This window comes from Orycteropus afer, unplaced genomic scaffold (genome assembly GCF_000298275.1).
Source record: "Orycteropus afer afer isolate SDZICR_OR568_19922 unplaced genomic scaffold, OryAfe1.0 scaffold00264, whole genome shotgun sequence".
NCBI classification, from domain to species: domain Eukaryota; kingdom Metazoa; phylum Chordata; class Mammalia; order Tubulidentata; family Orycteropodidae; genus Orycteropus; species Orycteropus afer.
This window is the reverse complement of record NW_006921851.1, coordinates 1520561-1539626: the sequence shown is the minus strand read 5'-3', so window position 1 is coordinate 1539626 and position 19066 is coordinate 1520561. Positions and strand designations below refer to the sequence as shown.

General features: G+C 36.2%; 1 protein-coding gene across 1 annotated transcript in view; it reads left to right on the top strand.

Annotated features, from left to right (window-relative positions):
• PRKAG2 (protein kinase AMP-activated non-catalytic subunit gamma 2) overlaps positions 1–19066 on the top strand; it is a 619849-nt gene that overhangs the window by 576865 nt on the left and 23918 nt on the right. Inside the window, exons 7-13 of the mRNA XM_007950134.2 lie at positions 5247–5328; positions 6644–6702; positions 9816–9861; positions 11381–11435; positions 13038–13164; positions 16827–16992; positions 17542–17579. Of these exons, the coding sequence (XP_007948325.1) occupies positions 5247–5328; positions 6644–6702; positions 9816–9861; positions 11381–11435; positions 13038–13164; positions 16827–16992; positions 17542–17579 (573 nt within the window). The remainder of the gene's footprint in view (positions 1–5246; positions 5329–6643; positions 6703–9815; positions 9862–11380; positions 11436–13037; positions 13165–16826; positions 16993–17541; positions 17580–19066) is intronic.

The following is a 19066-nucleotide window of genomic DNA, read 5'->3' as shown; positions in this document are numbered from 1 at the left end:
TTTTTCCTGAACTTGAATTGTAGCCTGTGGTGCTTCCCTAATAAACCTCATAACCTGTGAGCTCTGTGTGGCCACTGCAGTAAATTATCAAACCCAGGAGAGAGGTGGTGGGTGCTTTGGGAGGAACAGTTGGTGAAAGGGCTGGAGGGAGGCAGCATGTCTGGCCTTGCAGTAATAGGCCTTGCGCTATTGATAGTGATTCTGCCTTCCTCTTGTGCGGTTCTAGGAGGTCAGAATATGTGGCCTCCTTGTCATTTTTGCAATCACCCTATATGCTGTTATTGTCATATATTTTACTACTTAATATTTTGTAAACCTCATAAGATATTATTAATTCTTTCATTATTTGTATTTACCTGCATATCTTTCTTCCTGGTATTCTTCATTCCTTCTAATGGTTCTAGAATCTTTGTCATTCAGCCTAAAGAATCTCTTAATATTGTAATGCAGGTTGGCTGATGACAATTTTCACAACTTTTCTTGGTTTTAGAACATTCCTTATTTTGTCTTTCTTTATGAAGATGTTTTTGCTGGATATACGGGCTAGATTGGCAGCTTTTATTTTTCAGCATTTTGGTTTCCATAGTTAAAAAGTTGGCTACCATCTTGTTTGAAAGATTATCCCCTCTGCCCCTGGGTCATTTGGTATTTATGCTGCCTGGGATTTGCTGTGTTTCTTGCATTTGGAGATTAATGTCATATTTTGAAAAGTTTTTAGTTACTATTTCTTCAAACACTGCTTCTTCCCCATTCTCTCTTTCCTTTCCTTCTGCGACCCCGGTTGCATATGTGTTAGACCTTTTGATTATGTCTCATGTCTCTTATGCTCTGTTCTGGTGTTCTATTCTTTTTCCTCTCTGTGCTTCATTTGGAAATCTTCCATCTATCTTCAAGTTCACTTATCCTTACTTTTCCTGTGTCTAGTTTTATGTTAAACTCATCCTATCAGTGCTTTATTTCACATAATATTCAGTTCTAGAACGTCCATTTGTTTCTTTTTGATAGATTCCAACTTTCTGTTGAAATTTACCTAATGAAGATAATTAAGAAAATGCCATCAGAAAAATGCCAGAATGAATGTGAAGCTCAGTCTAATCTATGTGTTTCTCTTCTTTAAAGAACTGTAGCTCCTTGAATCCTGCATGTGTTGGTTGCACTCCAGCACCTTCAAATAGTGTTTTATATATTTTGTTCAACCCTGTGTAGTTGTTTTCAGCTATTTGAGTATGTCCAAACTTGAAAGTTTCTGGAATAGCTTTTCAATAGCTATGGTCACTTAGGTGCCATGAATGAGCCTGATGGTTTTAATACTATTTGTTTGTGCTAAATTGGTTATTTTGGAGAAAACAAGCAATTTGTGGTTTTAAAAGTATCCCTCCCTTCATAGAAGGATGAATGTTGTATTAGTTCACTATTATAAAAAGTCACATGTATGGGAGGAAACTGTCATTGTTGGTTACCAGGGGTGGGAGGGATGGGAAGGGGCCACTGCTAGATAGATAGAGATAAGTATTGATTTAGGTGAAGAGAATGGCAGTGTACCAAAAGTGAGTGATCACCACAGTGGCACTGAGGAAGAGGAGGACAGAGAGGTACAAGAGGTACAGACAACAAAGATAAACCCTTTTTCATATATGGTACTGTGTTAGCCGTGATAAGAAATATTAACCTACAGGTAAATGGGAGCTCTGGTAGCATAGTGGCTAAGACACTTGCCTGCTAACCAGACGGCTGGCGGTTCAAACCCACCAGCCACTCCTCGGAAGGAAGGTTGGGCAATCCTACTTCCGTAGTGATACTGCCTCGGAAACTCAAGGAGGGGTCGCTATGAGTTGGGGCCGACTCGATGGCAAACAACAACAGGTAAATAGATGGACAGACAGGCTGAATGATCAGGTATGTCTGTTGTTGTTGTTTGCCATGGAGTCGGACCTGACTCATAGCGCCCCTTCTTGAGTTTCCGAGGCAGTATCACTACGGAAGTAGATTGCCCAACCTTCCTTCCGAGGAGTGGCTGGTAGGTTTGAACCGCCAGCCTCCTGGTTAGCAGTCAAGCGCCTTAGGCACTATGCTACCAGAGCTCCTAGGTTTGTCTAGGCAAAAGGAAGTGTACCCATGACCATATATAAGGTTGGTAGATGGTATTTCTACATATGTATTTGTATGTGCTGCTGTTGTTGTTGTTGTTACATGCCGTCGAGTCGGACCCAACTCATAGCGACCCCTCCTTGGGTTTCCTAGGCAGTATCACTACAGAAGTAGATTGCCCCATCTTCCTTCCAGGGTATGTGCTGTAAGAAATATATAATAGAACAAAGTTATGATAACTTCTTGGCCATAGCAAGCTACCCTGAGGGAGCAAGTAATTTAACCTGTGGGCTTGGAGACATCAAGCTGAATTGGCATAACATACTACACAAAAACATTGTTCTATATCCAACTTTGGTGAGTAGTGACTGGGGTCTTAAAAGCTTGCAGAAGGCCATCTAGATGCAACAATTGGTCTTCCTCATCCAGAGCAAAGAAGAATGAAGAAAACCAAAGACACATGGAAACAATTAGTTCCAGGGACTAGTAGACCATGTGATCCTCAGCCTATATGACCATGAGACCAGAAGAAGTAGGTGGTGCCTGGCTAACATTGTCATCCACTCAGAAAAAGAACAGTGTCAGAGATCCTGGATAGAGTAGGAGAACAAGGTGGAAAAGACTCAAAATGATTAAAAAAAAAAAAAAAAAGGATTTGCTGGTCTGATAGAGCCTGGTGAGACCCCTGAGACTATGACCCTAGTTACCTATCAGGTCTGGAACTAAATTCACTCCTGTGGCTTCCAGCCAAACAATAGACAAGCATATGAGGTGAACATTTACACAGGTAGATATACTCCTTGGAGCTATCAGTAATGGGAGAACAGAAGGGCTAAGTTTGCACAGGGAGACAGCTCTGGGGGGTGGGAGTACATGGGAGAGAAGGACACAGGGAAGAGGTGGCTGTGAGGAGGAAGTGGGAACAGTGCTGTTACACTGTGGAGAATTACAGTCATGAGACAAAATGTGTGTGATCTGCTGTGTGGAAAATGAATTTGTTATGTAAACTGTCACCCAAACCACAATGAAAATTCAGGGGGGTGGGGAGAAAGACCTCCCTCCCATCCATCCTTCTCCAACCAGTTTAGAAAAATAAAGTAATTGGATATTTAATGTGTTTTAAACTTTATTCATATATGACTTTTCCTCCATATTTTTTTTTTTTACAATAGGACCATAGTAAGGATTTCCAAAGTATCCTCCAGGTAGATGTAGCAGACCACTCAAATTGGCGCATTATCCTTGGATGCCATTAAGTTAGTGTTTCACTCCATGTCACTGGATTGCCTGACATCCTTCCTCTTCCCAGTCCTCTGCTAGTTTACTCAGCTAAGATAGAACCCCTGTTACATTCAGAACTCTGGACTAGAGTGGTTTAAAATAAATATGTCAAATAATTAATGGTTTTTCCTTACCTATAAGTAGTCCTTATATTCTTCTGTAAGTGAGCCAAGCATATACATAAGTAATTCTAACTGAAGGTAAAATGTGTCACAATAAAGGAGTATTTATCATTTATAGAGTCTGATTTCACGCCCTAAACACCAGTTGCCATGAGTCAGTTTCAACTCATCATGACTCAGTTTGTATGAGAGTAGAGCTGTAGTACATAGGGTTTTTAACAGTTGGCTTTTTAAGTGATTTCAAAGAATTATACTTGTTACGGTCTCTTACTTTGTTATATACTTTGTTATGCTTAATATAGCAGTTTAACTTTTTACTTATTTCCCTTTGGTCTTTTCCATTTTAACAAAACTCTCATAATGTGTAACTTTATTGTCTTCATATTTAACTGCCCTAAACATTTTTTTACTTCAATATAGTCTTCATAATTATACTGTTTTTTTGCTATTTGATCTTTTATCTGATTGATGTACCAGTATTTAACATGTTTTCTTTTGTTGGTGATGGTATTTTTCCAGTGTTCTGTATCAGAAATAATGCTACATTAAACATTTTTTATTTTCCTACTTGGAAGAATTTAGTGTGAATACATAATTCAACATGAAAAAGAAAGCTATTGTAGAAACAGTATGAATATTTGAGTGATTCTTGATAGAGCCTTTCTTTCAAAAAACAAATTTTTTTTAATCAGTAATTAAGGTGCCGCCAATGGTTTAGTAATAGCACGTGCTTTGTTGTTGTTGTTATGTGCTGTCGAGTCGGACCCGACTCATAGCGACCCCTTCTTGGGTTTCTGAGGCGTTATCACCACAGAAGTAGATTGCCCAACCTTCCTTCCGAGGAGTGGCTGGTGGGTTTGAACTGCCAGCCTTCTGGTTAGCAGTCAAGTGCTCTAGGCACTATGCTACCAGAGCTCCTAAAGCACATACCAGAGCACTTGCTTTAGGAGTTAAAATTTTTAAATATTGGCTAATTTAGCAGCTGTACATGATAATTTAAGTTTAATTTGCATTTCTTTGGTTACTTTTTAAGGTTGGAAAATTTTCTAAATGCTTTTTTGCTGTCTGTATTTAGAGGATCATTTTAAGCGTTGAGCTTTTGGCTATTACTAAATCATCAAGTGTGCTACCTCCTTCAGTTGGTTTGCTATTACAAAGGATATTTGTTTCAGGTGTTAAATGAGGTAATGTGTGTGCATACTCTGAACAGTACATGACACATAATAAGTGCACAGTGAATGTTTGTCTCTAAAAGATTGAGAAATACAAGTATGTTGCATCTTTCTGTACTCTTCTTTCTCTTCAGGAAACTGAGAAATTATATTTATTTGTTTTATGATTGAACATATTAAAAACAAATTTATATTTCAAGTAAATTGATGTAACAGTAGTGTTTTCAAATGAATTAATAACCACACTTAGGAGAAATTAGACACTGAAAATGAATTCTTTTATATGGTTTTAATCAAATAATATATATATACACAAAAGTCTTTAGAAACAATAAGAAAAAATCATTTTGATGTTAATTATATTGTTTACGTTTTGAAAAATAATCTCCATCCCCTGCATGCCTATGGGTATTATACAAAAGGATTTGTCCAAATGTTAATATACTCAATATTTCTGTTGTTTCAAACCTACAAAACTTGAAAATAGTTGATAAGACTAGATCACATATTTTAGTTGAAGGTATTTTTCTTCCTCATATGTCTGCTTTAAAAATATATTCTGTCTCCTTGTCTATATCTTCAGGTTAAAAAGGCCTTCTTTGCCTTGGTAGCCAATGGTGTTCGAGCAGCGCCACTGTGGGAGAGTAAAAAACAAAGTTTTGTAGGTAAGCAGTGTGGGCCTGGAAAAAATTCTAAGGGGAACTTTAAAAGCAGAAGGCCTCCAAGGTATTTTAGTAGGTGGTGATTGGAAATTCAAATGAGTAAATATGTTACCAAATTAGCGAACATTTTTTTTTTAATTTTTATTGTGATTTGGGTGAAAGTTTACAGAGCAAATTCACTTTCCGTACAGCAGCTCACATACACTTTGTCTCATGACATTGACTACAATTTACCACAATGCAGCAGCTCCCCTCCCACTTCTTCCCCATAGTTGCCTCTTCCCTGTGCCCTTCCCTCCATGCACTCCTGCCCCCTGAGCTGTCTCCTTGTGCATACACTGCCCTTCTGTTCTCCCATATAGAACATTTTTGCTTTGATATACTGGGTAAGATGGGTCTGCTAATAAATTCCAAACTCTGGTGTACTTTTATTGGATTTCTTTTAATTTAGCAACTTTTTGGTTTAGTGCCTTTGCTAGTTCCTATGAGTTCAGTGAACAAAATCTACATTGTGGTCACACATCAGTTAGTCCCCTGGGATCAAGGTGTCGGTCCAGAATGTTGTATACACATCATTTCTCATCTCTTTAACACACACCTTTTGGATAGGGCAAATGGAAATAGTATAAAAATGATTGGTATCTTTGTTGTACTGTTAAATCATTGTCACACAATTAAAAATGTGCAACTTAAAACTATTTAAACGTCATAATTTCTCATCTTAGAAATCATAGCAGACAATGGATATAGTCTCTCTTAGCACAATATTTTGAGATGATCTGTTTATGTCTGCCTCTCATTCAAGGTTATAATTTCCTCAGGGAAAATGTTCATCTCTCTTTCATCTTTGTGGTCCTAGAGTCTTGCAGTTAGTATGCACTCAGTAAATGGTGACTTTTGGGAAAAAAAAAAAGTCTTCTTTCAAAATCATTTTGGAATGCTTCCCAGGAAACAATCTTTTCACTTACAGAGTGTCATGTTTCTAAAGCTTACTCAATACTTTCTTATTTTAAAGTATTTTAAATAATGTACCTGTAGGTACAACTCTGTTATGATTATTTAATATCAGTAAGTTTTCTCTTACAGATTTGCCAAATACTATGATTAATTCAATTGTACTTTCTTTCAGATTTAATTTCATCCAAATTTTCATTTCTAATTTTGTATAGATAATTAACAGATTAATACTTTAAAAAAATTATTAAACTGCATATTTTATTTTAAAAGCTTTTCTAAATGTTCCAGGTTCTGTTGACATTTGAGATTTTTCTTTCAAGTTTTCTTAGTTCTATTGCTAACATACAATTCTTTGTTCCAGGAATGCTAACGATTACAGATTTCATAAACATACTCCATAGATACTACAAATCACCCATGGTGAGTGCCAACAGTCCTTCTGTCAGTAATTGGAGCTATATGTGCCCATGTCTCTGTAAAGGGGTGTGGGCATTTAATATTCTTGTGGAATTTTTTCCTTCCTTTTTTGGTACCGGAGTGGTCATAGTATGGATTTTTCAAATATATGTAACATGCAAGGAACTGTCATATAAAACTTCTAATCCTAGTAAACAGCTAGCTTTGCCCCAAATCATTCACATTTGAAGCTTGAAGAAGGTAGTCTCAGGAAAAACAAAAGGAACTACTTGGGTTAGTTAAAACCTACATGCTTATTTATTACCTAGATATTCTATTAGTTTCACTAAAATGGTGATAATTGATCTATAAGGGCATTGTGTGAGCATGCTATAATGTTGAGAATTGGCTTCAGATCTGTGAGTGAATGGGGCCTTCCCTCCCACCAACCTCTTCTCCCAGTGACTAACTTTTGTAATGACCTCATTCTTGAGATTAGATTGCCATAGGATTGTCTATAAAGGCCTGTTGATATAAATATAGTTGAATGCAATTCCCCAGCAATTATATAACACAAACGATATGTATTTTGAGCTTTAAAAGAAGTAAAACTTAATTAAAATTGAAGAAATTGACTTTGTGACATTTTTCTGTCAATTAGTCAACTGACTAATTTTAGTGGCAGAATTTCCTGTCCAGCTGAGACTTTTCTTGTTCTATAAGAACATAGTTTGAAAGCCACTTCTGTCTTTTAATGCTTGTTTTGTTTGGAGAGAAGGAGAAAGGACTGGTGGAATGATATACTTTACTTTGCTTCTTGAACTATTACTATTTTGGGTATCTAAAGGGTAAATGTCAATCCAGTTAATACTATTTATATGTGAAATGGTCAGTAAACCAAAAAAAAAACCGAACTCACTGCCATCGAGTCAGATCCAACTCATAGCAACCCCTCCTTGGGTTTCTGAGGCAGTATCACTACAGAAGTAGATTCCTCAACCTTCCTTCTGAGGAGTGGCTGGTGGGTTTGAACCGACAGCCTTCTGGTTAGCAGTCAAATGCCTTAGGCACTACGCCACCAGAGCTCCCATGTAATGGTCAGTAGTGTCCAACAATTTAGTTCCTACATAAAATGGGAAAATACGTTTCTTTGTAAGAATACTCTTAGATGGAATTTTTACCAAAAATTCTCTAAGTATTCTCTATTTATTTCAAATAACATACCTGATTTGTTAAATATTACCAGTGCAAATAAATATTAGATTTTCTTAAAATGGTCATAACTCTATTTTTGGACTAGCAAAATCAGCACAAATGTGATTATTAAATGAATTAATTTTTATAAAATGCAATCAAGCTGCGTTTAACAAATCTCAGCAATAGGTAATTGAATCAAAACTGTTGAAAGAAATGATGTCTAAATTTGCAGCCTAAAGTTTTTAATACTTGAAGAAACAAGTACTTTTCTCCATATTTCAACTCATTTTCTAATTATGAACAGAAAAAATGCTATTGTAAAAGCTGTGTTTTATTTTCTTTTTCTAGTATTCATCATTCATCGTTAGGAGCTCTGGTGGTGTAGTGCCTAAGGCACTTGACTGCTAACCAGAAGGCTAGCAGTTCAAACCCACCAGCCACTCCTCGGAGGGAAAGTTGGGCAATCTACTTCCGTAGTGAAACCACCTGGGAAACCCAAGGAGGGGTTGCTATGAGTCAGATCCAATTCCAAGCCAGTGGTTGCGTTTTGCGTTTAGTATTCATCATTAATATATAAAAATAAAATTTTTATATATTGACTGTTGGCTTGCAAAATTCACTTATTAATTCTGGTTGCTTTTTTGTAGCTTTATTAGGATTTTCTGGAAGTCCCTGGGTGGTACAATGGTTAATACACTCAGCTACTAACTGCAGAGTTGGAAGTTTGAGTCTACCCAGAGGTGCCTCAGAATAAAGGCCTGGTAATCTACTCCCATAAAGATTATAGCCATTGAAACTCTGTGGAGTATAGTTGTATTCTGACACACATAAGGTCTCCAGGAGTAGGTCTCCAGGAGTCAGAACAGACTCTACAGCAACTGTCTCTCTCTCTCTCTTTTTTTTCCAGTGAATGTGAGATATTTTTCCTTTCATCCATGCCCTTAAGTTTTCCTTCCTTGTTTATCTAAATCCCACCTATCATGCTGATCCTGGCTGAAATCCTGCTTTGAGGAAAATCTTTCTTTTAGAGTATGACCTTACGATAAAGCTTTCTTCTACTGTTCAGTGAAATTTTCATATAAAACTGTCTTCAGGATGCCAATCACCTGACTTTTAAGGTTCAAGAAGAGACCAGGTTTTCTTATCTTAGGTGCCCTATAAGTCCCATATAATGCTGAGAGCCTAGAGCCGAGCTGAGGGTTAGGAAGGGCCAGAAGAAATAGAATAGAGAACTCAAGTTCATTGAATACCTGCTTCCTGCTAGGAACTTTGTCTCATGTAATTGTCACAGAAGCTCATCAGGAGGGTGTTTTTATTCCATTGTACAGTAGAAAAAAAGATCCAAAGAAGGTAAATAATTTGCCCAAGAATAGTAACTAAGAAGGAAGTGGTAAAGCTACAGTTGGGATTTAGAACAGATAGGAGGGTTTGCAGAGTTATTTTGTATCACTCCATGCTGCTTTATTTTACAGCATTGTACCCACTCTGCTTTGGTAACCACTTGATGACAATGTCCCAGCATAAACTGATCTTTGGACCCAGTTTTACCACATGAGTTAGCCAATTGCCTTTTTTAGATTAGAGATGCTAAAAATCTTTTGCATCCTCAAAAAAGGACTGAATGTGTCTGTGTATATGTGCTTTAAAACTTAAATGTATAAGAAATTTTCCAAATAAGTTACTGAGAAGATAGTATTATACTACTATATTTTAAGTTTATAAAACATGAAACTTCAAAGAAATACAAAGCATTTTACATGTTTCTCATTTATATTACTAGTATTCATTATTCAGAAATACTGGTTTCTGAATTACCATTTGGATTGATTCCATCTGCTGAATTATTGGACCCGGTAATAGTTTTGAAATAAAAGAGTAATTTCCTTTTTTTCTTATTGTATATGTTAACATTTGTAAATAATAATTTCCCTTATTTACAGGTACAGATTTATGAATTAGAGGAACATAAGATTGAAACATGGAGGGGTAAGTATTGTTGGATCTTCAATATCTACTCATCAGTATATACTAGCAGCAGGAAAACATATATACACTTGATGTGTAAAATATACCTTAATACATTGGATCCATTTCTCTCCGCCTGGTAGTAAACTGTATTCATTAAAACCATCATTCTGTTTATTTCTATTTTATTTTTCATAGTATGCCATAAGCAAAAAACAAGCCAAACTCAACTACTGTTGAGTTGTTTCCAACTCATAGTTGACCCCTCCTTAGGTTTCCGAGGCAGTATCTCTGTGGAAGTAGATTGCCCAATTATCCTTCTGAGGAGTGGCTGGTGGGTTTGAACCTCCAGTCTTATGGTTAGCACTCAAATGTCTTAGGCACTGCACCACCAGAGCTCCCAGCACTGTAATTACTATCTATTCTATTTAACAGACATTTATAAACACCTGTCATGTGCAAGGCCCTATTCTGGGGCTGAGAGTATAAAGATGAGTGAGCTGACCAGTGCCCACTCAGTGCCTACAATGGAGCCTCCAGTCAAGCAATGTTACCCTAAAAAATGTGCCTCTATATAGAAAATGCACCAAAGGAATGCCTAACTTTAACAAAAGAAAGGATCTACCCTTATTTATATTTTAATAACTATGTCTTTACAAAATATGGAGAAACATAGAACAAGTGAACTTAAACTAGATGATTTAGATCAAATAACATGAAAAGAACTTTAAGAACTTGAAAAGTTTCTATTATTTGTAGCATTGAAATCCACTGTTTATAATCACAAAACCCTTTTCTGAAATGGAACCATTTTTTCAAGTCTAACTTCATGATAAATTGGTCTTTCTTAGTGAGAACACCCTTCAAAGCCTTTGGGTAGGAATTCAGGGACCAACTAAGGGAAATTTTGAATTTGAAACCAAGGAGTTAAGCTTTATACTTCCCATAATCTGCCTGCTATTGTAAGCAACCTTTGTAACGGGTTGTAAAATTGGAATATCCATTAGCATTCTGGTGACCTCTGCTTGTATCACTCTTTTACCAAATGTCCTAATTTTTTTTCTAAACATTTATTTAATAATTTTTTTTTTTAACTATTTACATTTTTTCACAAAGGCAGCATCTGGAAACAGTTTGGAAGTTTTTCAAATAGTCATAACTATAATTAACCCTAGGCGCTCTGGTGGCACAATGTCTAAGGCATTTTGACTGTTAGCCAGAAGGTTGGTGCTTCAGACCTACCAGCCATTTTGCAGGAAGACTGGGCAATCTACTTCTGTAAAGATTTACCACCTTAGAAACCCAGTTGGGGGTCACTATGAGTTAGAATTGACTCCATAGCAGTGGGTTTGGTTTTGTTGTTTTGTGGGGTTTTGTTTTTTTTTTTTTAAATAATCAACACATTAGTTTTGGGTAAATTAAATTTCTTTGATTTGAATTTTTAATCCTAATTATTACCTATCAATTGAAGAGTATTGTATTTAATAACTACAAACAACAGATATGTTACTAACTGCATATTTTCTTTCTATAAATACAGAACTTTATTTACAAGAAACATTTAAGCCTTTAGTGAATATATCTCCCGATGCAAGGTAAACTTGTAATTTTTCTTCTTTGAAAACATTTATTCATTCAGATTTATGTTACCATAATAGGTAGACAGGCAGAAAGTAGAACATGTTTTTCAATCTAGATAGGGACCAGCTCCCGTAATTCCAACCGCTAAATTGAATTCATTTAGCAGTTGATAGTAGACGAGGAAAAGGGTCTTTTTTTTTTTTTAATTTTATTTTGATTTGGGTGAAGATTTACAGAGTAAATTCACTGAGGAAAAGGGTCTTAATAAGCAGTTTTGAAAGTACAGATTGCCTCAGGCAGAATCTGTCCAGGGAACTTGTTAAAATTTCAGATTCCTGGGCTTTACCCTCAACCTATAAAATCAATCTCTGGAGAGCAGTACCCAGGAATACACTTTTAAACAACTCCCTCAGTGATTCTGATACACATTAAAGTTTAAAAATCAATATATAAGATACTTGCACACCAGTGGTTGTGGTGGCACTATTCACAATAACCAAAAAGTAGAAACAACCTAAATGTCCAATAAGAGATGAACAGATAAACAAAATGTGATGCATACATGTAGTGGAATATTATTCAACCATGAAGAGAAATGAAATTCTGAAACATGCTATGACATGAATGAACCTTGAAAATATTATGCTGAGTCAAATAAGTAAGACACAAAGGACAAATACTGTGTCCTTCCACTTTCATGAAATATCACAAATAGGCAAATTCATGGAAGTAAAAAGTAGATGCAGTTACCAGGGACTGGAGGGGAGTTGGACAGGGGAGTTACTGCTTCATGGGTACGGAGTTTCTGTTTAGGGTGTTGAAAAAGTTTTGGAAATAGATAATGGTGATAGTTGCCCAACATTGTGAATCTAATTAATATGTCACTGAAGTATACACTTAAAATAGTTGAAATGGTGACTTTTATATATATATATTTTATCATAATTTTTTTTAATCAAAATATATTAAACATTGATTCAGAGGCTGTCACAAGAATGAGCCACTGTCTGTAGTTTTCTAGCCAATGCTTTCTGATTCAAGCCTTCTAGAATGGCTCTCAACACATTTTCACATTTGTGTAAAATGGTTTTCTAAATTCTAGACCACTCTATAGAAAAGTAAAATTTTTATTATTTTTTTATTTCCAAATCATAAAAAAAAAAATAAACCCAGTGAACATTCTTAGCAACATAGGTGAGACCCCGAATAGAACAGAAGTGCCAATGCTGCAGACCCACGAGTGGGGTTCTCACAGAGTTCCCCACAGGATCATTGGCCCTCTACCCAGTGAGCCTGCCACTGCGGCTATTCTGTTAGCTTTCCTCACAGTTTAGGTTCTGCCATTTTTCAAATCAAATCATTAAACCTGCCATTAAAAATCTACTCTGCTAGAGGTTTGTAGCACACTTTTGTTTGAGATTTATTAACATAGATTGTACAAATAAAAAATTTGCTGAAATTTCCAATTTTAAAATTCCAACACACTGATTTTAGCTTCTCAACCTTTTATTATTGTAGTATAAAAACACTAAAAATGCTTTCAAAACAGGGGTGGTCCAAATGTTATCTGGATTTTCTTTAAAGCCTCCTAACAACTTTAATGGCTTTTCCCACAGCCTCTTCGATGCTGTATACTCGTTGATCAAAAATAAAATCCACAGATTGCCAGTTATTGACCCTATCAGTGGGAATGCACTTTATATACTTACCCACAAAAGAATCCTCAAGTTTCTCCAGCTTTTTGTAAGTACTTTTTAATGTTTCTAAAGACTTAGTTGCATTTGCTTTAACTAATTTACTTCAAGTAAATTGGCTTCTGTTACCTAACTCAGTAGAGAGCTCTGGTGGCGTGGTGCCTATGGCATTGAACTGCTAACCAGAAGGTTGGCAGTTCAAACCCACCAGACATTCTGCGGAAGGAAGACAGGGCAATCTACTTCCGTAAAGATTTACCGCCTGGGAAACCCAGAGAGGGTCGCTATGAATCAGAATCGACTCGATGGCAGTGAGTTTGGTTTTGGTTTGGTTTATCCTCCAGTAGAAGAAATTGTTTGAGGTCTCCATTTCTAAACTTTAATTTCTCACTTTACTGTTTGAATTATACATTCTCAAAGTTGATTCCAATTAAAGAGTAATCACCTTTCAGTGCAAGTATCGAAATTTAAAAACACTTGGAATTCTCTATTTAAATTAGAATATTTTATCACCTAAAATAGAAATAAAGCAGATTGCAGGTCAGTTTAATTCACGGACTGCTATATAAGATAAATTGAACCAATACATATAGCAAAACAAAAAACAAAAAACCTTATAATGCTTTATTGGTATTGTAGTTTTTACAAACGTGTTCAAAAATACTGCCCCCAAGATTATCTTAGTATCTTACTGTTAACTGCAGCAGTGATAGCAAAATCCAAAGCAAATAAAACTTTGGCAATAGAATAAGTACCATGTTGGTCCAAATCAGGCTATGTTATCTATAGGTTTTCTCAAATGCTTTTGAAATGAAATTATTTTTCCTAAGCAAGCAGCACTAAGAACCTCTTTGATTGGCAGTATTAAAGGAAGCTGAGAATGAACAAGGAGTTTCACAAGAGAGCTTGTATTTTTTCTTTTTAATTACATCGCTAAATTTGAGGTTATAAAACATTAGTCAAATAGAACCAGTAAGAAGCCTCATTAATGGCACAAGGAGATCATTTGAACAGTCTTTTCAAAGAATTGACTAGACATTAAAAATCTACCTTAAATTAATGTTCCCATTTCCTTCTCTACAGCCTCAGAGAAGAAAGTTAAGACAGCACTCTGTGATTAGAGTGGCCAAAGCTCCTCTTCCAGAATGCTTCTTAAAGGGCTGCTTCTGCCTCACAGCCCACAGAGAGCTAGTGACTGAGAGAAATGTTGATCCATCAAACCAGTCCTGTAATTTAATAGGGTAACTGTGTGGTAATGGTTTTCATGTTTAAATCAATGCTAAGAAAGAAGTTAGGAAGGAGAAGAATGAGTTACAAAAAAGTGTGGAGCTTAATAAAGAGACTACCTAGGGAAGAAGCTTTGGGGAGAGGTGGTGGTATCAGTGTCATTCATCCTACCTACCCTCTTCTGTCCTGGGCAAGTGTGGGCTATGACAAGTGCTGTGGCTCAAGCAGTTAGGTTTAATGGGAACGGAGTGGGGGAACACAGTGTATTTAGAGTTCACCACATGCCTGGCCTTTTAGTTCTTTTAATTTTAATTGATTTAAAATTTACTTTATGTGCTGGCCTGAGCACTTTACATGACACATCTAGTCCTCACCTACTGTCCTATCAAATAGGTGTCTTTATTAATACCATTTGGTAGGTGATGAAACTAAAAGAGGTTCAGGTATTTTCCTAGACTGGTGGCTGATCATGGTAGAGCAGCATCTGAACTGTACACTCTGACCCAGCAGCCACTCCTAACCTTGTGGTACTCTCCGCCAGCAGACAGTGAGGGGGAGACATTTTTACTTCCATTGTGCACATGTAGCATCTGAACCAGGAGGCTTAAGAATGGGGCCCAAAGTCACACAGCTGCTTAGCGATCAACTTCAAACCCAAGAGGTCAAAGCCTTAAAGCCTGCATTGTTCTTACTGCTATGCTGTGATAAAAGAAGCAAGTGGACATTTCAGATAGTCCTTTAGCGTACGTACTTTAGATTTTTCTCTTGTATAAAAATAGAACAGGTTGCCTCTGTCTAGTACTACCTTAGATTTGGGCCAACATGGTAATTAGCACATTCCAAATATTCTAATACACTAAAATATTCATGTAGAGATTTTCAGATTAAAATGTAGAATTTTGATGAATAAATATGAGAACCTGGTTTTTACTGATGAGATCATTTTCTGAGAAAAGTTAGCACTACCCATCAGGACATTTGAAGATCAGCCTAAGCATATAGTAAAGAACAGGGAATTATCCTGTATTGAGATGGACTAGATGACCTAATAGGTCTTTCTTTTTTTCTTTTTTTTTTTTTTTTTTCTCTAAATTTCTAGGATTCTCATGCTTTGAATATTGATGAACTCTTTGACTTGAACATTTTGTTTCTTCTAATTGTTCATCTTTTCCTGATAATTATAAGGTACACCAGGAGGATGGAATCAACTGTACCCTTTATAAAAGGTGGATTTTTGAAACCATAGACCTTATTTTGCTATAGTCAAATGTGATCCTAGACTTTTCTCTTCTGACTTCTCCCTCCTCCTTTAAAACAGCCCATGAAAGGAAAAGTTAATTTTTAAAGATTCTTCTAATTCTGTTCAGCTGGCTTGTTGTTTGTTCCTAGTAGACAAAAATTACAGTCCTTCAAAGGTGTGTTAGGACATAGAGGTGGGATATTTGAGGACTAGTTCACTTGGGCTCAGCGCAGCCATCGGCACGTGCCTAAATAGTAGGTTTGGAAATGTATGGATTCTCAGTACATACCACTTAAAGCTAATAGCAGGATCAGGATGTAATGTACATAATTAAGAAGAAAGAATTCTTTTTTTTTTTTTTTTCTCTCTTTTTTTTTTTTTTTTTATTAGGATTTGGGTGAAGATTTACAGAGTAAATTCACTTTTCATACAGCAGTTCACATATACTTTGTCTCATGTCATTGACCAAAATTTACAATGCAGCAGCTCCCCTCCCACTTCCTCCCCATAGTTACCTCCTCCCAGTGTCCATCCCTTCATACTCTTCGAGGCCCATTTTCTGCCAACCCTGTATATGATCTTGGATACACTCTCCATTTAGACATACATAATTGTTTAGCTTGTTCACCCATCTATCCGTCCCTATACCCATATTTGCTTTCATTAACAACTCAGTATTGTATTTACAAAGGGGTTCATATTTGTTGTTTGTACTGCCCATGTAACTCTCTCTGTCTTTCTCATCCTCAATGCTGCCATATTGGTCACTCACATTTGGTACATTGCCCTTCTCTTCACCCAAATCACTATTTATCTCTATCTATCTAACAGCATTCCCTCCCCTTCCCTCCCACCCCTGGTAACCAACAAAGAAAATGTCCTCCAATGTATAAACATTAGAAGAAAGAATTCTTGATGGCTGTCAGGTGTTAATTTCCTGAATAGGCCTATTCTCTTCTTCTATCCACTTTTTAGTAGATAAAGAGGAGAAGGAAAAAAAGTTAACATTTTAGTGCTGTTCAATATTTTATTAAATATCAAGTAAAGGTATATGAGCTGGTTTGAACAAAAAATACAGTTCTTAATATGTCAGTTTCTTCACATTAATTCAAACAACCAGGTAGACTGTTAGAGAAGACTAACTTTAATTTGCTTATACATAATTTTTCACTCAAATGTGGACATTTGAACATTAAAAAGGTATATTTTGGTTCTAGAACATTTGCGTTTATCTTCCTGTTTAGATGTCTGATATGCCAAAGCCTGCCTTCATGAAGCAGAACCTGGATGAGCTTGGAATAGGAACATACCACAACATTGCCTTTATATATCCAGACACTCCTATCATTAAAGCCTTGAACATATTTGTAGAAAGACGAATATCAGCTTTGCCTGTTGTGGATGAGTCAGGTTTGTGTGTTTGGCCATACCAGTTAAACAGAAACAACTGCTTATCTTACTGGGGTAAAATTTGTAAATGACCTAGCATATCAGATAAGTGGGAAAAGTGAAAATTTATATCGAGTGGGTAAATTCAGCACCAAGAAGTACACAAGGTAATAAGGATTTTAAACTGGCTTATTTTCTTATTTTTTGTTAAGATATAATTTCGTGTCCAATTAAAAATAGACACGTTAATTTTATTTATTAGTATTTAATCCCTGATTATTTTAATACCTGATTATAATGAGCCCTGTGGCATAGTCGTTAAGTGCTTGGCTGCTAACTGAAAGGTTGGCAGCTTGAACCCACCAACTACTCCATGGGAGAAAGATGTGACAGTCTGCTTCCGTAAAGATTTACCATCTTGGAAACCCTGTGGAGCAGATCTACTCTGTCCTACAGGGTAGCTGTGAGTCAGAACTGATGACAATGGGTTTGATTTCTTTTTAAGATTGATTTTAAATTAATTGTTTTTTGTTTCTAAGATATTTTTCTAACATATATTTTCATTTTTAGGAAAAGTTGTAGATATTTATTCCAAATTTGATGTAATTGTAAGTATTCTTTGTTTCGTTAAATCTGTTATCTAGAATGCATTTTGAATATATCCATTAATCTATTTTGTGTTTTTCTCTAATAATTTATAACTTTTTTGAGCATGGGAATCTTACCAGAATTCCAGACTCCCCACAATAATGGTACTTTAAATATTCATTGATTTGGCAGCATTTCTTTAATGATTATGTTAGTAGCATTTTATAACCCTCTCTTTTCAATATATTTATATTTTATCTGTCACCGCAACGTGTGTATATTTTAAATAGCTGTGTTTCTCTGTGTACAGCATTGTTTATCCAGCTTTGGGTGCTTAGAGGGGCACAGCTTAATGACTACACACAGGAATCCAGGCTCATCAACATGCATCCTGCTGCTTGGAGCCACTGCCCTAAAGAAGACAGCAACATTTATTAGATAGACTTATGTAAAATTCTGTTTAAACCTAATAGATTGGTTTAAATCTACTAGGTTGATGATTGGTGCTACAGTTTTCCATTAGATGATTTTTTTTTTCCCATTCATTTTAAATGTACTTCCTTAAAATAGAGTGTTATACTATTTCTAAGAAAGAGGAGTGATATTTTGGTAGTCTTACATATATACACCATTTTCTGCCACAGTATTTACCCCAGCATTAAATATTCTTTGCAAAGGTCTCAAACCCTTTTGGTTCATCCTGTTGTATTTAGCATAATAATAGACAACAAAATACATTTACTGAAATTTTGATTTAGAGGAACCCTGAAAAGTCATTTGGATCCATGGAATTTGTCAGGCCTCTTCTTCCTTTAAGACCAAAGTCTTGCTCCCTGGGGGGTTGGAGGATTCAGGGAGAGTTGATCTGCACAAGTTCCCTAGCACTGTGGCACTTATCACCCTACGTATTAAATGCAGCCACTCCTGGAAAGAAAGGTTGGGCAATCTACTAACGTAGTAATACCACCTCAGATACCCAAGGAGGGGTTGCTATGAGTCGGGTCCGACTTGATGGCACATAACAACAGCAACGTCTCAGAAGAGTTTATTCATTCAGGCTATAAACATTAAGGGGCAAGAATGAGGAACAAACCTTTGATAGGAACTGCAGTCAAAATTTAACAATGTTGCTTTGCAATTAGATATACCATATAATATAGAATGTTTTGTTTGTTTGTTTGTTTGTTTTTTGGTATATTGCCTTTCCCTTCACCCAAATAAATACTTAATTTAATATAGAATCTTTCATTGTTATTGATAAGACTGAGTAACAGTGGTAGTGGCATGCTATAAGCTGAAAAGAGAACTTAGGATGATGATAATTTAAGAGAACTGATGGTGGTAATAAATTAAGGTAAACATTAAGGTTTTTAAAAATCAAGTTGCCAGAGGCGGGGCAAGATGGCAGACTAGGCAGAAGGATTGCACAGACCCTCTTCAACAAAGAAAAGGGAAACCAATTAACACAGACACAGAAGATAATCTTGGACCCCTGAGCCTTGAAGGA